The following is a 14379-nucleotide window of genomic DNA, read 5'->3' as shown; positions in this document are numbered from 1 at the left end:
ACAGTTGAGCATTGAGTCACTTCTTTCTGAATTACTGCAGGAAGTACCCTACCCTCAGCCTTGGGGTACAAGGAAGTAGAGTAGGGAGGGAGGAAGGGGCAAGCCTCGTTGGCTAACATTTGTCCATACCATCCCGTTATTGTGCAGTTGATTTGAGGGAAATAGATACAGGGCTTCATGTTTCTCTACCTTAAATATTATCATTATTTATCTACCTTAATTCCTCCTCTTTTTAACTTCAGGACAAACCAGATAAGGAAATCTCTTTATTCACTGTTTTTCTTTTCCGGTAGTGTAGCAGGTGGGAAGGGAGATAAAGGTAAAGTAAAGATGACTGGAGAAAGCAATAAGGGATTAGATCCTGTAATGGGGTGTGAGCTTGGGCTTTGTGGAATAGAGCACCTGGGCCTGAAGGAAAAGAGAGGCACCTTTCCAAGAAGCTGGGAAGATGGCACATGTGTTGACCAACCAGTGTGAAGTTAACTGAGGAGGAAAGGGGGCCATGTCCTCAAATATCACCTCAACCTAGGTATGTTTATTGTGCAATAAATAGAATATATTTATAAATACATAATAGATCTAATACCATTTTCACTTCTCCCAGAATGTTATGGATAGTGTACTTGTTGTTAATTACTTCAAGCATGAATGGAACTTAACAATGAACTTACTGTTTTCCTTTCTACTATATTAGTCTGCTTGGGCTGCCATAACAAAATACCACACACTAGGAGGCTTAAACAATAAGAATTTATTTTTCACAGTTCTGGAGGCTGAGAAGTTCAAGATCAAGGTGCTGGCAGGGTGGATTTTATCCCTGTGAGGGAGCAAGAATTCCTGTCCCCTTCAAGAATCCTTCTAGCTGGACTAAGAATCAAATGACACAAGACAGGGTAACAGGAGAAAATTAACAGCATATGTATAGGAAAGCTGCATAGACATGGAAATTCCAAAGACAGGCAGGCAAAATGAGGTATATATGGCATTCTGAACTAAGGAGGAGGGGTAGGGGTCTGGGATTTAAGGAATACAGTTTACAGGGCAGTAAGAAGAAGAGCAGATAGGGGTGCTGGATGGCTCAGTCGTTAAGCGTCTGCCTTTGGCTCAGGTCATGGTCCCAGGGTCCTGGGATCGAGCCCCGCATCGGGCTCCCTGCTCCATGGGAAGCCTGCTTCTCCCTCTCCCACTGCCCCTGCTTGTGTTCCCTCTCTCCCTGTGTCTCTCTCTATCAAATAAATAAAATCTTTAAAAAAAAAAAAGAGCAGATGTTTGGTAATTAGCAGTTTGGTCTGCTATACAGATGGGTCACTCAAATAAAACTTATCTTTGCTAATAACCCTTATTCTAGGAAAGAACCAATTTAGATTCTTCTATGTAGTTAAGGGAGGGGCAAAATTTTCTCTTGAGCCCACAGGGTTTCAATTGCCTTCAGCTCAAAATAATCCACGTACCAAAATATCCCATCTTGGGGCAGCCTGCCCTTGGCTTCCACAATTCCAAACCCTCTGCCCTTAGCTTGCAGACAGCAGCCTTTTTGCTCTGTGCTCACATGATCTCTTTTTTTGTGTGCTTGTTCAAAGAGAGGGGGTGCTCTCTGGTGTCTCTTCTATAAAGGCATTAATCCCACCTTGGAATTCCCATCCTCATGACTTCATTTAATCTTAATTACTTCCACAAAGGCCCTGTCTCCAAATATAGTTATATTTGGGGATAGGAGTTCAATATGTATTGGAAGAGGAGAGACACAAACATTCAGTTCATAACACCTGTCTAAAACTAGTCCTTTTTGTGTTCCAATAGTATACCCTCCCCTAGCTATGACTACCCAGTATTTGCAAAAAGCCATGGCCATGTGTAGTCCTCCTTCTACAGGAGTTTACAATGAGCTTTAAAAAATTAAAATGCTTTTGGCCATCTCAGTAGCAAAAGACAGTGGGAAGCTTTAATTATGCCTTAGCACAATTTTCTCCCTCTCTTATCTAGTGTTCCAAACACTTACATAGACACCAGTATTCTTCTCTTAAATAGTTCTGCATAAAGAACTTTGTTGGAAAGACAGAAAACAGCATTTATTTATTTACTTTTTAAGTAGGCTCCATGCTCAATGTGGGGCTCAAACTCATGACCCTGAGATTAAGAATCATATGTTCTACTGACTGAGCCAGCCAGGTGCCCCCAGAAGGCAACATTTAAACTGCAGGTCCTACTATCCCGTTTTAAAAATACTGTTTATTAACATTCTTAAAAGCATAGAAATATGCAAAGAAAATAATTTGGTCCCAAATCCCACTTTCCAATAATCTATATATATAAGTAATCTCTACACCCAACATGGGGCTCAAATTCATGACCCCAAGATGAAGAGTCACATGCTGTACCAACTGAGCCAGCCAGGTGCCCCCAATGTTGGTATTTTTAAAAAGTAATATATGCAAGAGATTAGAAAAATTCAGATAGTACAGAAAGTGTAAAATGAAAAGTGAAACCTCCATCCCTCACTGTTCCCCCCTTCACCCCAAAAGTAACTTGTTAATATTCATTCATTCATTGATTTAAAATATTTGTTGAGGGGCGCCTGGGTGTCTCAGTCCATTAAGCATCCGACTCTTGATTTTGGCTCAGGTCATAATCTCAGGGTCATGAGATAAAACCCCAAGTCAGGCTCTGCACTCAGTGGAGAGTCTGCTTGAGATTCTCTCTCTCCTTCTCTGCCCCTCCCCGCCTCGAATAAATAAATCTTAAAAAAAAAAAAATACTTGTTGAGTACCTGCTATGTGCTAAGTACTCTTCTTGGTGCTGGCGTTACAGTAGTGATCAAGATATGTCCAGTTTTGGGCGCCTGGGTGGCTCGGTTGGTTGGGCGACTGCCTTCAGCTCAGGTCATGATCCTGGAGTCCCGGGATCGAGTCCCGCATCGGGCTCCCTGCTCAGTGGGGAGTCTGCTTCTCCCTCTGACCCTCCCCCCTCTCATGTGCTCTCTCTCTCTCTCATTCTCTCTCTCAAATAAATAAAATCTTTAAAAAAAAAAGATATGTCCAGTTTTTACTTCATGACACTCGCACTTGTCCACTTGCACATGGACAAGGCAGGTGATAAATAAACACATGGGACGCCTGGGTGGCTCAGTTGTTAAGCATCTGCCTTGGGCTCAGGTCATGGTCCCAGGTCCCAGGGTCCTGGGATCGAGCCCCGCATCAGGCTCCCTGCTCGGCTGGAAGCCTACTTCTCCCTCTCCCACTCCCCCTGCTTGTGTTCCCTCTCTTGCTGTCTCTCTCTCTCTCTCTCTCTCTGTCAAATAAATAAATAAAAAAATCTTTAAAAAAAACACAAAATATTATCAGGTAGTGGTAAATGCTATGAATAAAAAGCAGTGTGGGTGGGTACAAGGATGGGATAACTGGGTGATGGGCATTAAGAAGGGCACGTGATGTGATGAGCACTGGGTGTTATATGCAACTGAGGAATCATTGAACACTACATCAGAAACTAATGTTAGCTAATTGAATTTAAATTAAAAAAGAAATGCAAAAAGCAGTGTGGAAGAAAGGAGAGGTTGCAAGCAGAGAACTATTCTGAGCTATGGCCTGCAGTGAGGGAGTAAGCCTCTGAATATCTGGGGGAAGAGCATTCTAGAAAGAGCATAAGTATGAAATCCAGGGGTGAAAGTTTTCTTCCTGGGCCAGCACAATGTCCACCATTCCTATTCTCTTTGAAATCTGTGCTGAGTGCAGCAGGCATTTATCACATTCGTCCAGTTCCCTCTTAGAGTAAAAACAAGATTAATAAAAGGGAAATCTAACTAAAATGGAGCTGGGAGACCAGAAGGGGGAGCTCTCCAGCCCTACCACTCTGCATCAATTACTGGAAAAACTGTCACTTCAGACCCCAGCAGAATTGTCAACAGGAAAGAATCATCAGTTATAAGCACCAACGGAAGAAATGTACATTGCATATCTTCAGCAACAAGGCCAATGAGAAACCGTCATCGCCCTGTACTCTTGCTTTACTCCAATGGACTTTCCTTCAAAACAACCCCTCCCAACTTCCTCTTCCTTCTCCAGAAAATAACATTCCTTTCCTTTGTTGGACTAGCCTATGGTTTTTGCCATAGCTTGCTTGTCCCACGTTGCAGTTCTCTGCTATTCTTGAATAAACCCATTTTTGCTGGTAAAATAACTTTTATTTTTAAGGTCATCAAAAATGTATTTGTTATACATAGGTATCTGTCAAAATTGAAATAAAGTGAAATAGACTAGAGGCGATATCCATTTCAAGAAAAATGAGAGAAAGCAAATTTGCTTGGGGAAGTGGTCTTTTCTTCACTTGTTACGTTACCTGTCTGGCTCCTGTAAGCATTTGAGCTTGCCACCCCAATAGGGAGCTGACTCCCTCATTTGCCAAAGAGGATCTGAGACTATAACAGCACTCCAATCAGGAGTTAAGGGTTAAAATGCTTCAAGCTTCTGCGCTCCCAGCTTGCTGACCTAAGCTCCCTTTTTGCTGACCTAAGCCTCTTGGTCTGTAGCAGAACAAACCTACTTTCCTTGAGATTTGCAGGCCACTGGCCTCGAGGAGTGAAGGCCCAGACCTTTCCAGAAGGTAAGCCCTGACCACCATCTAAAACACCTGCCACTGATGCTGGCCAGTCTGTTCAGGGTCATGTCCACATATGACTAATTGCCAGGGCACTGCTTCTCCTGCATGGAGACCCCTACGTCCTCTTCTCCATTTCCAGCGCCATTCACTGCCTAGTAACAAGACCTGGGGAGGGTGGGCGTCTTGCTTAGGTATCACACGGATTTAGCAGTACGCTCCTTTTTACCTTGCCCACCATGGCAAAGATTAGTAACTATGTGTGACAAGCATTTATTTTCCTAGTGAACACCTATTAAAGGAGGGTGGTTTGAAAAATAAAAATGAAAAGAGGTGGGCTGTGTCCTAAGTTATTAGGCTGGTTAGCCTCAGTTGGAATTCCCTAATGCCAGAGGTCATGGGAGGTTCACACACATTGTCAAGAGAGGAGGATGGGAGAGAAGGAGGGCAGTGGACAGCCTGGCCTGAAGGCCCCATCCAGGTGGCAGTGCCATCCTGGTGCTCCAGCTCCATGGTGCTTTCTTTCTTTTCACTTGAATCTGGCTGTTGCAGGCCCTTCGGGTACATGCATGTGGGGTGCAGCGTCATCTGAGTCAGCAGGCCTCGGTTCAAATGCTGCCTCTTTCTCACCACTGGGAAAACCTAGAAAGATTTCTTCATCCTTCTAAACCTCAATTATCCCGCCAATAAAATGGAAGTGAAAATGCCTGTTTTGCAGGGTTGCAATGAAAACTCAGGGAGGCAGTACATGCAGGCAGTTGTAAGAGGCCTGATGTGTGGGTTCCACTCTACTCCTGCCTCTTAGCCCTCTGTCCTGAGGGGATTCTGGACAGCACTAGTCACAAGGAGACTTTGAAGGCTGCTGGTGACTTTCTTCTCTCGTGCTGGTGGCCATATTTGCTTTGCAGGTGCTCTTTGACAAGAGACCATCAGGGCTGGTGATGCTGGTGTGCAGCCTTTCAGATGTGCCGGAGGATAAAAGGCCCTGCCCTAAGTCCCTGGAGTGCCTCCACGCGCCATGCAGAGTATCTCGGCCCCTCCACACCTGAGCAGACCTGGAAATGGAAGAGGTAACACCTGGCACAGCAGGGTCCCCCACACAGACTGCTGGCAACTGTACTCGTGGCTCAGTGGTTGAGTCACGCTGATTGTTCAACATTTTGAATAGCACCCCAGAAAGAAGGAACAAACTACCTGTCACCAAAGCCTTATTGTCACCATCTTATCTTCAGAAGAAGGCAAGGACCAACTTCGCAAAGGGTGCTGTCAGGAAGGCAGTGGCTTCCAGGGTCTTTGTGTAGTTGCTCTAAACTGTAAACACATGATCCTGGACTAAATAGCCTTTAATCCACTTGACAAACAAGAGTTCTGAGGCTCCCAGGGAATGCCTGGGGTACCCCTCTGTCTGGAACAAAGCCTGGTTTTGTTTCTCGGTAATCCCAGACCTGTTTGCTTTAGCGCCACCTCTTTGCTTCAGTGTTTTATCTGTTGTTTTCACCCTCCTCTGATAAGCTTTCTAATTGCCTTACAGGGGAAAAGAAGAAGACATTTGCCAGCAGTCTTTTTGGGCTCCTTAGCTTCAAACATTCTTCTGACACCTGCCCACAGTAGACATGGCTCATGGCGTTTAGTGTTGCTGGGTGGCCCCAGAACCCCACAGTGTGGCAGTTCTTGCTGTTCTTCTAGTGGCTTCACAGTCCCACTGTGAGGTTCCCTTGGCACTGCAGAATCTCTGTCCCCCCGCTGCCCTTGCCTGGTGTAGAGAGGGTTTCACCCTTCCCAATGCTGTGTGACAGCCTCTGTTGCATCTTTGGGCACGTGGAAGTGAATTTGTCTTACTGTCCTGTAGAAGTAAATGAAAATACTCACTTTGCATAAATTAATACACGGAATAGGGTCGGCCTCCACCTTTCTGGTTTCTGGAGGGTGAAAACTGTAGGGCCTGACAGTCTCAGATCCAGAAGCCTCTTCACCTCTGGACTGAACACTTGAAACCAAAACATGTCCTTTTGCCGATGCTCATTTGAGTCCATTTTTTAACACAGTTGACAAGATCCTGACTAGTGCAGAAATTGGTCTTGCCAATGGGGTATCGCTGCAGACTCTAAAATCAAACAATGACGGGGTTGGGTGGCCCTTCAGAACGGATTGTTCTTTCCTGGCTGGAAACTTGACAATTCTCACATACTGGATATTTTTCCTTCTGCCCTTTCAGGCCCATCTGTCATGAGGGAGGCTGGAAGAAGCCCCTGGGAAGATGTGTAGGGGTGAATGGGATCCGGATGGCGCCTCTGGTAGAGCAGGGAGCTGGAGGGAGAGCTGATAGATGGGTGGGACAGTTCTCATCTCCCTTCTCTGTGAGATAATAAGCAAGATTATCTTCTGGGTGTCAAGGAGGCACAGGTGGATGGCAGGTTTAAGAGAAGTGATAACAATCTGGAGGGCTCTAGAAAAGGATGGGAGAGTGACAGGAAACAAGTACTCAATTTGGAGACTGGTGGAGAGGGGGCTCCACCAATCCTAGGAGCCCAACCCTGATGCGGCATCAGTCTGAGGGAGGGCTGGCTGGCTGTGTGTGGCTCTCTGAATGCTGAGCAGCTCTGTGGGGGCAGAGCTGGGCCAGGGGGCTTGCAGGCTGATGGACAGGCAGGGAAGTGTGGGCACAGTGGAAGACAGGGTGCTGAGGAGCTCATGCTCTGGTTGACATCTTATTGGCGTCCACCCTCCTTTGCATGGCAAACTGCAGTCAGGTGAGGTAGCACCTCTTCCCACAGTAGCCCAAATTCCCAGAAACAGCAACTGAGAAGATAGGAGTACACCTGAGGCACAGCAGGGAATGTGCCATGACCATTCTTGTCTGGCTTTATAGGCTCCATGAGAAATTGTCCATAGGAACAATGTCCATTATGAAGGTTCCATTTCAAAGCCTGACTTGTAAAGGCCTTTAGGTTTTAGGTGGTGAGAGAGGACAGCATGTTCTCTCCCATTGCCACCTGATCAATCAAATGTCAGCAGAACTGAGCCTCTGCTAGCAAAACAGTATTTCCTATTCCAAAGACAGCTCTTCCCAAGAGATTAAAAATTAGACCAATAGTTGTCCACTAGAAAACTCCTGAACATTCCTCATCATAATTATAGCAGGGAATAGAAAACCTAGTTTATAGAGTGTTTTATGTTCACTCTTTGCCATCTGTTACTTCCCGAGTCTTTACAATAGCCCTGGGAGGTAAGCAGGCTCATCCTACTATTTCTTTTTTTTTTTTAAAGATTTTATTTATTTATTTGAGAGAGAGAATGAGAGCCTGAGAGGGGGGAGGGTCAGAGGGAGAAGCAGACTCCTTGCTGAGCAGGGAGCCCGATGCGGGACTCGATCCAGGGACTCCAGGATCATGACCTGAGCCGGAGGCAGTCACTTAACCAACTGAGCCACCCAGGCGCCCCTCATCCTACTATTTCTATACTTCAGTTGATGATGTGAGGTGCACCCACCCTCATTCTTCCTCCCTCCTTTGCCCTGCTCCCTGAGACTATAGTCATTTCCCTCTGACAGTATATGGAACTCTACAATTTACTAGTCACTGGATTTTCCCCCAGTCTCAGGCCTTGCTCATTGCTGCTTAAAAGCCATAATACAGTTTATTACAATAAACGTTTTAAAGGCTTACTTGTAAAATGGACTTGGCAAAAAGAATAGATACACTTAAAGGGCCAAGCAGTGTTTTTTCTATATCATCTGTCTCCTATGGGAGGGAGGAATCTATGTTAATTAAAAGACCAACCACCTATCAATTTAGCAAACATGAATCCCCCTAGGTTATAGTAAGGGAAGTTGTATTTCTGAAAAATAAAATAATCCTGGATTGGAACTTGAAAGGAAGGAGTTGCTGTGCAATCATAAGGCACCGAATGGGCACTCGATGAATATTCATCAAGGCATCAAGACTCCTGCATGTGCCAATACTTTGCCCACCTTTTCTCAAAAGCCTATCTGTGAACTACAGGGAAGCAATGTTTGGGGATCATCAGGAAAGATCTTTACCCAGTAGATATGACAAGATTTCACACGGTATCTCATAAAATGTGAAATTGAAGCTACTTCTGAGAGGAAATTAGCAAGTAAAAACCTACATGTACTGAGATCATCCATTTATAGAAAGCAGCTGCTCTGACCTTCCCTTTTCCTCAGAATCACTGGCTACAGACAGACCTCATGATGGAAAGGGTGTGTCCCCAGTGAATTGTGGCCTCGTGCTTGTGGCTTGTGGCACTGTCCTCAGTGTGAAAGCAAATGGTACATCACAGAGACAAAATCCAGCAGAGCATTGCCAACGCTTCTCAGAGTAGACAGAGTAGAGGAGGCTTGGGCCACCAGACTCTGGCGGGGGGCCGGGGGGGGTGGCTGGTGGAGGGATGCAGCAAGCTGCTGTTGCTTGGCGTTACCTGCCTCTATCAAAAATGATGACATCAGGGGCGCCTGGGTGGCCCAGTCATTAAGCGTCTGCCTTCGGCTCAGGTCATGATCCCAGGGTCCTGCGATCGAGCCCCGCATCGGGCTCCCTGCTCCGCGGGGAGCCTGCTTCTCCCTCTCCTACTCCCCCTGCTTGTGTTCCCTCTCTTGCTGTCTCTCTCTCTGTCAAATAAATAAAATCTTTAAAAAAATAAATAAATGACATCACCCTTTATCAGGCCCTGGGCTGAATCTTGAGACACAGTCTCTCATTTATTTTTCACGCCAATCCTTTGAGAACTTGGATTAGAATCTACTTCTGTCTTAACCTGTGCACAAATATTGCTCTGATTCTGCATTCACCCAGCTCCTCAGGCAGCGTTTTCTAAAGGAGGAGACTGTGATCAACAGAGACCATGAGATACAGCTGAGAGTGAATGGTGGGAGCAAGCAGATCAGAGTTCTGATGCAGATACTCTCCTTTATGAGCTGTGATAGATAGTGAGAGGGTCTTCTCTTTCCTCATCATTCTCTTTCCTCAAGTGAGAAGACTTGGTGACCTCACAGGGAAAATCTCTTTGCTGCTACAGGGAAGCCTCTCCATACATGTTCTTCCTTTCCTCATTCCCCTCATCAGTGTGATGAAGGGAACTTGGTACGTCGACATTCATCTATGGGTTTCTTGGGAGTTTGGTACAACCCTGTGGATTCACAGATCAGAGCAAGTAGTGGGTTTGTCCATATACTCAGATGCCGAGCATCACAGCCCAGAATGTGGTAGCCCCAGCAGGACACTACTCCCCATAAAGACCTGGCTGCCAAGCAAGCCCACTTCCCAGGAGAGTTTCTTCACTTTGTTCTTTTTAACTGTAGCAATATTAAACATATTGGCACAACACTGCCTGTGGCCTTGAAAGTCCATTTCAGAGGAGAGTAATGGAATATTTTCTCTCCCAACAGTTGGAGCCTGGGAGGGCATGGCAAATGTCCTGGAGCCAGCAGTGACTAGAGGAAGAGGCTGGCTTAGAGAGAGGGTCCTGGGGCAAGTGCAGACGGTGTGTGCTCCTTCACAAGCATTTGCATCTGGTGGGGCAGAACACAGAGCGCAAGCTTTGCATCCTGTCGGGCACACTAATCTGCTTGTAGTTACTCTGTGATAGGCCCCGAGCTCCATTGAGTCCCAGGGACTGGTCCAAAAAATGAACCAAGTCTCCAGATTATCAACAAACAGTCTTGTGATAATAATTCTCAGCCCCTATTTGCATGGCACTTTACAGTTTCTATCACCCCTTACACATGCATGGCTTAATTTAAATCTCACTGCAAGCCTGGTGGTTGTTATCGCTGGTCTCAATTTATACAAGAGCGGCAGTGCAGCGATGGCTCCCATTTCTAGTGCACATGTTGGGTGTCAGGAACTGTGCTAGGCACTTTTTGGTCACCCCTTCATTCATTCAACAAGTAGTGCCTACTATGTGCCTGGTACTTTTCTGAGTGTTGAGAATAAAACCATGAGCAAAAGAGTCAAAATGCCTGCCCTAAAGGAGCCGATAGTCTAGCTGAGGGGAGGCAAGCAATGACAAATGAACAGGTAGGTCACTGTGTCTTAGGTGGGTGATGATCTGTGCTTTGTAGAAACCTAAAGCAGGGAAGATGAGGAAGAAGGTAGTGTGTGGGGGCTGGCATGTGGGTGAGATGTTGTACAATTGCTCAGGAAAGGGCCTACTGAGAGGGTGACATTTAGGTAAATGTCTGGAGGTGTCCGCGGCCAGCAAGGAGGGTGAGGGCAGCTGGGACGGAATGCGTGGCAGACCTGTAGGAGACATAAGGCCAAGTCACTTTGGGCAAGTGACAGGGCCAGTGTGATAATGTCACATGGCCCTCAATTTACCCTACCCTGTAACATGGTGGAGAAGGCCCAGACAGCCAAGTAGAATGGTGTTAAATGGGAACTGGACAAACAAGAAAGCACATATAAAAACTGATGAAATCGGAATTAAGTCTGTAGTTTAGTTATACAACTGGACCAATGTCGAGTTTTTGGGTTTTGAAAATGTGCTATGATTATTTAAGATAGTATCACTAGAGAAGCTGGGTGATGGTACCCAGAAACCCATTGCACTGTTTTTGCAACTGCTTGTGAGTCTTAAGTTATTTCAAGAGAAAAAGTTGTTTAAAAAGTGGGAATATGGGGCACCTGGCTGGCTCCGTCAGAAGAGCATGAGTTGGAGCCCCACATTGGGTGTAGAACGTAAATAAATAAAATTTTTTAAAAGTGGGAATAGGACTTAAAGGTGTGCAAACACAGAAAGAATAGAGCACTAAGAGAAGAAAGCAAGATGCAGAAAGAACAGTGTGTGTAATGCCCTATGAATTGCATTCCACAAAGCATGCACCCACACGTGTATGTGCAGACCACCTCCAGCAAGGTTGAATCAGTAGCAGCCATGAGTTCAATCTAGAGGAACAGACAGACTGGGAGACAGGTGGAAGAGAGGCATGTGTGTGTGCATCTAAAATCCATTTTAAGATAAAGGGGAAAATAAGACCCATTCAGTCTATAAAGATGGAAGTTGAAATAGGAGCAAACATCGAAAATCAATCTGGCAGGTTTGGGTAGAGCTGGCTGCAAGACATCTGGGGAGGGCTGCTCATTTTGTTTTCCTTTCTCCCCACTCCCTGTGAGCAGCCCTCACGCCTGCTCACAACATCCTTTCCCCATCACTTAGGCTCCTGGGGATGGGGGGGCAGAGAGTGAGGGGGTGGGAAAGCAGAATCACCTTCCTGCCGGCACCTGATGAGTGACAGATGAGCTCTTTCTAACCATGGCACTGAGTGACAAGGTCAGGATCTTTCTCCTGTTCTGGAATACCTGCATTAACCCAGGTCTGATTTTATCCTGTGTGACTGCTCTCTGCCAGGCACTGTGCCGATCAGTGGGAAGGACATCAACAGGACTGTCTGAGTCAGAGTTCTCAGCTGTAAACAGCAGAACCTCCTCTAGTCTGTGTGAGCAGGAAAGTAATTTATGAAAGATAATGGGAAACTCACAGGTTTTGTGGAAGGCCAGAGATGCAGGCTTGGTTTGCCCGATGGAAACCCCAAACCCCACTGCCGATGACTCCAGGTAGATCTCACTGTCACTGGTCTCAGTCACTGCACACTGGCACCTAGAAACCCTTGTCCTAGAAACTGCCTAGCCACCGCCCTCATCCCTATGTAAGTGGTTCCCATGCATCCATCCTCTTTAAGGGAGTCCTCCTCAGTGGGTCTGATTGTGGAACTGAGGTCACATGCTTGTGACCTACATATAATGGGACTCATACCTAGGAAATTCTTCAGACTTGGTGTTTCAAAAGAAACCGAGGGGCTACAAGCCATGAAAAATATGCCCCTGACTTCCAGGAACTTAGAGTTGATGTGGTTTAAACATATGTGGTGAAAGCAGAAGTGTGCAGGAGCCTGTGGTTTCCTTGGTGAGTGGGGAGGCAGGCCTTCAAGGGAACAGGAGAGTACCCCAAGCAGTGTTGGGGGGTGGTAAGACTGATTTTAGGGCTGGTAGAGGATGGCACTGGGGAGGATCACTGTGGTCAGCTCTGAAGACCCTGGAGAGCCAATTGGTGAAGAGGCCTGAGCTCTCCTCTGTGGGTAAAGGAAAACCTGGGGTGGAATTTGAAGCACTCTAGCAGCTGTGGAGCGATTAGGGACAATATGGTGTGGTGGGTTACATTGTGTTCCCCCAAAATTCATATGTTGAAGTCCTAAGCCCTTGTACCTCAGAACGTGACTCTATTGAAGGTAGGGCCTTTATTTATTTTTTTAAGATTTGTTTGTTTATTTGAGAGAGAGAGCACATGCATCGTGGGGGGGAGGGGCAGAGGGAGAGAGAGAACCTCAAGCAGACTCCCCACTAAGCACGGAGCCCGAAGCCCCAAGTCTGAAGCCCAGTTTTAGGACCCTGAGATCATGAGCTGAGCTGAAATTAAGAGTCAGAGGCTTAACTGAGCCACCCAGGCACCCTTGGAGATAGGGTCTTTAAAGATGTAATTGCGGGTAAAACAACGATGAGCCTTAGTCCAGGTTGACTGGTGTCCTTTTGAGAAGATTAGGAAGCAGATGGGCACAGAGGAAAGACCATATGAATGAATACTCAGGAAGCTGAAGGCCATCTGCAAACCAAGGAGAGAGCCTCAGAAGGGACCAATCCTGCCGACACCTGGATCTCAGGCTTCTGGCCTCCAGAACTGTGAGAAAATAAATTTCTGTTGTTTAAGCCCCCCAGTCTGGGATATTTTGTTATGGCAGCCTGAGCAAACTCATACAAATGGTAACTCCTTTAAATATACCAGGAGGCTCTGCTTGTTACTGCCCCTTAAAAGCCATCCTGGGCATCATGGGAGGAAGAAGGGTTTTTTGGAAGATCATTGTTGAACAAAGAGAAGGAAGACTTGCTTGATGCAGCAGGGAGTAAAGACTTAAGATTCAAGAAGAGTTCTGGGAAGTTCGAGCTGTTCGAGGCCAAGTGGCTTGTCAAGGGAAAACAGGGCTGCAGAGTGCTGCTCTCCCATGCCCTCAAGGCTGGGTTTGGGGCATTCCTGCTCTCAGAGTAGGCTCCAAGAGCAGTGCCCTGGGGCTCTGCTAAGCTGACCCACTGAACTAGTCTCACGCCTTCTTGGAGTCCAGCTTGGCCACCTGGCTGTGGATTGGCATCCGTGAGTCATGTGCCTGGCCATCTACATAGCACAGGATGAAGGCTCAGGAGAGCAGTTCTCCTCTCCTCTGCTCTTTCAAGTCAAGGGCAAAGGAGGGGTGCGGATGGCAAAAGTAAACATATAATTGGGGTAGAGACCTGATTTATGAACAAGTAAGGCATCTAAAAACATAGTTTCTTGTCGGTAGTCAACCTTCTGTAAATACTGAATGTGTTCTTGGTGAGGTGTCTTTCTGAATAGTGCCAAGTGGGTGGTTGCCCTCTCTTGTATAAGTTTGGTGTGACTTTCCCTGGGTACACAGCCTGTAAAGATTCCTACTCATCACCATGGTAGGTAATTGTGATGTAACCCGCCGTATTTCACTTCATGATACATGGTGATTGTTTGCTCATGGCATTTCCTATTCTCTTACCTCCTTGGTTTACCAGGTTTTTGTTTGTTCATTTTGTTTTATTTTTGTTTTGTTCTCTTGAATCAGCATGTTCTCAACCAGCCCTATTCTTGGGCATTTGGGTTTGTTTGCTTGTTTTTTTCCATTTTCCCACTGCAGAGGGTATCGTTGAGGAGGAGTGTCTGTCTCCTTTGCTGTGTCACCCTGTTTAGAATCAAGTCCTCCAAGGGAAAAGG

At 46.2% G+C, this 14379-nt stretch overlaps 1 protein-coding gene across 3 annotated transcripts in view; it reads left to right on the top strand.

Annotated features, from left to right (window-relative positions):
• The window catches only part of NCOA4 (nuclear receptor coactivator 4), a 61870-nt gene that overhangs the window by 15730 nt on the left and 31761 nt on the right, over positions 1-14379 (top strand). For all 3 annotated transcript variants that reach the window (XM_027587291.2, XM_027587299.2, XM_027587281.2), the window contains exon 3: positions 5502-5663. In XM_027587291.2, coding sequence (XP_027443092.1) covers positions 5612-5663 — 52 coding nt within the window. In that variant the 5' untranslated portion in view covers positions 5502-5611. The remainder of the gene's footprint in view (positions 1-5501; positions 5664-14379) is intronic.

The sequence above is a fragment of the Zalophus californianus genome, chromosome 15 (assembly GCF_009762305.2).
Source record: "Zalophus californianus isolate mZalCal1 chromosome 15, mZalCal1.pri.v2, whole genome shotgun sequence".
NCBI lineage: Eukaryota > Metazoa > Chordata > Mammalia > Carnivora > Otariidae > Zalophus > Zalophus californianus.
Note: the sequence above shows the minus strand (reverse complement) of the source record. Positions and strands in the feature narration are given on the sequence as shown.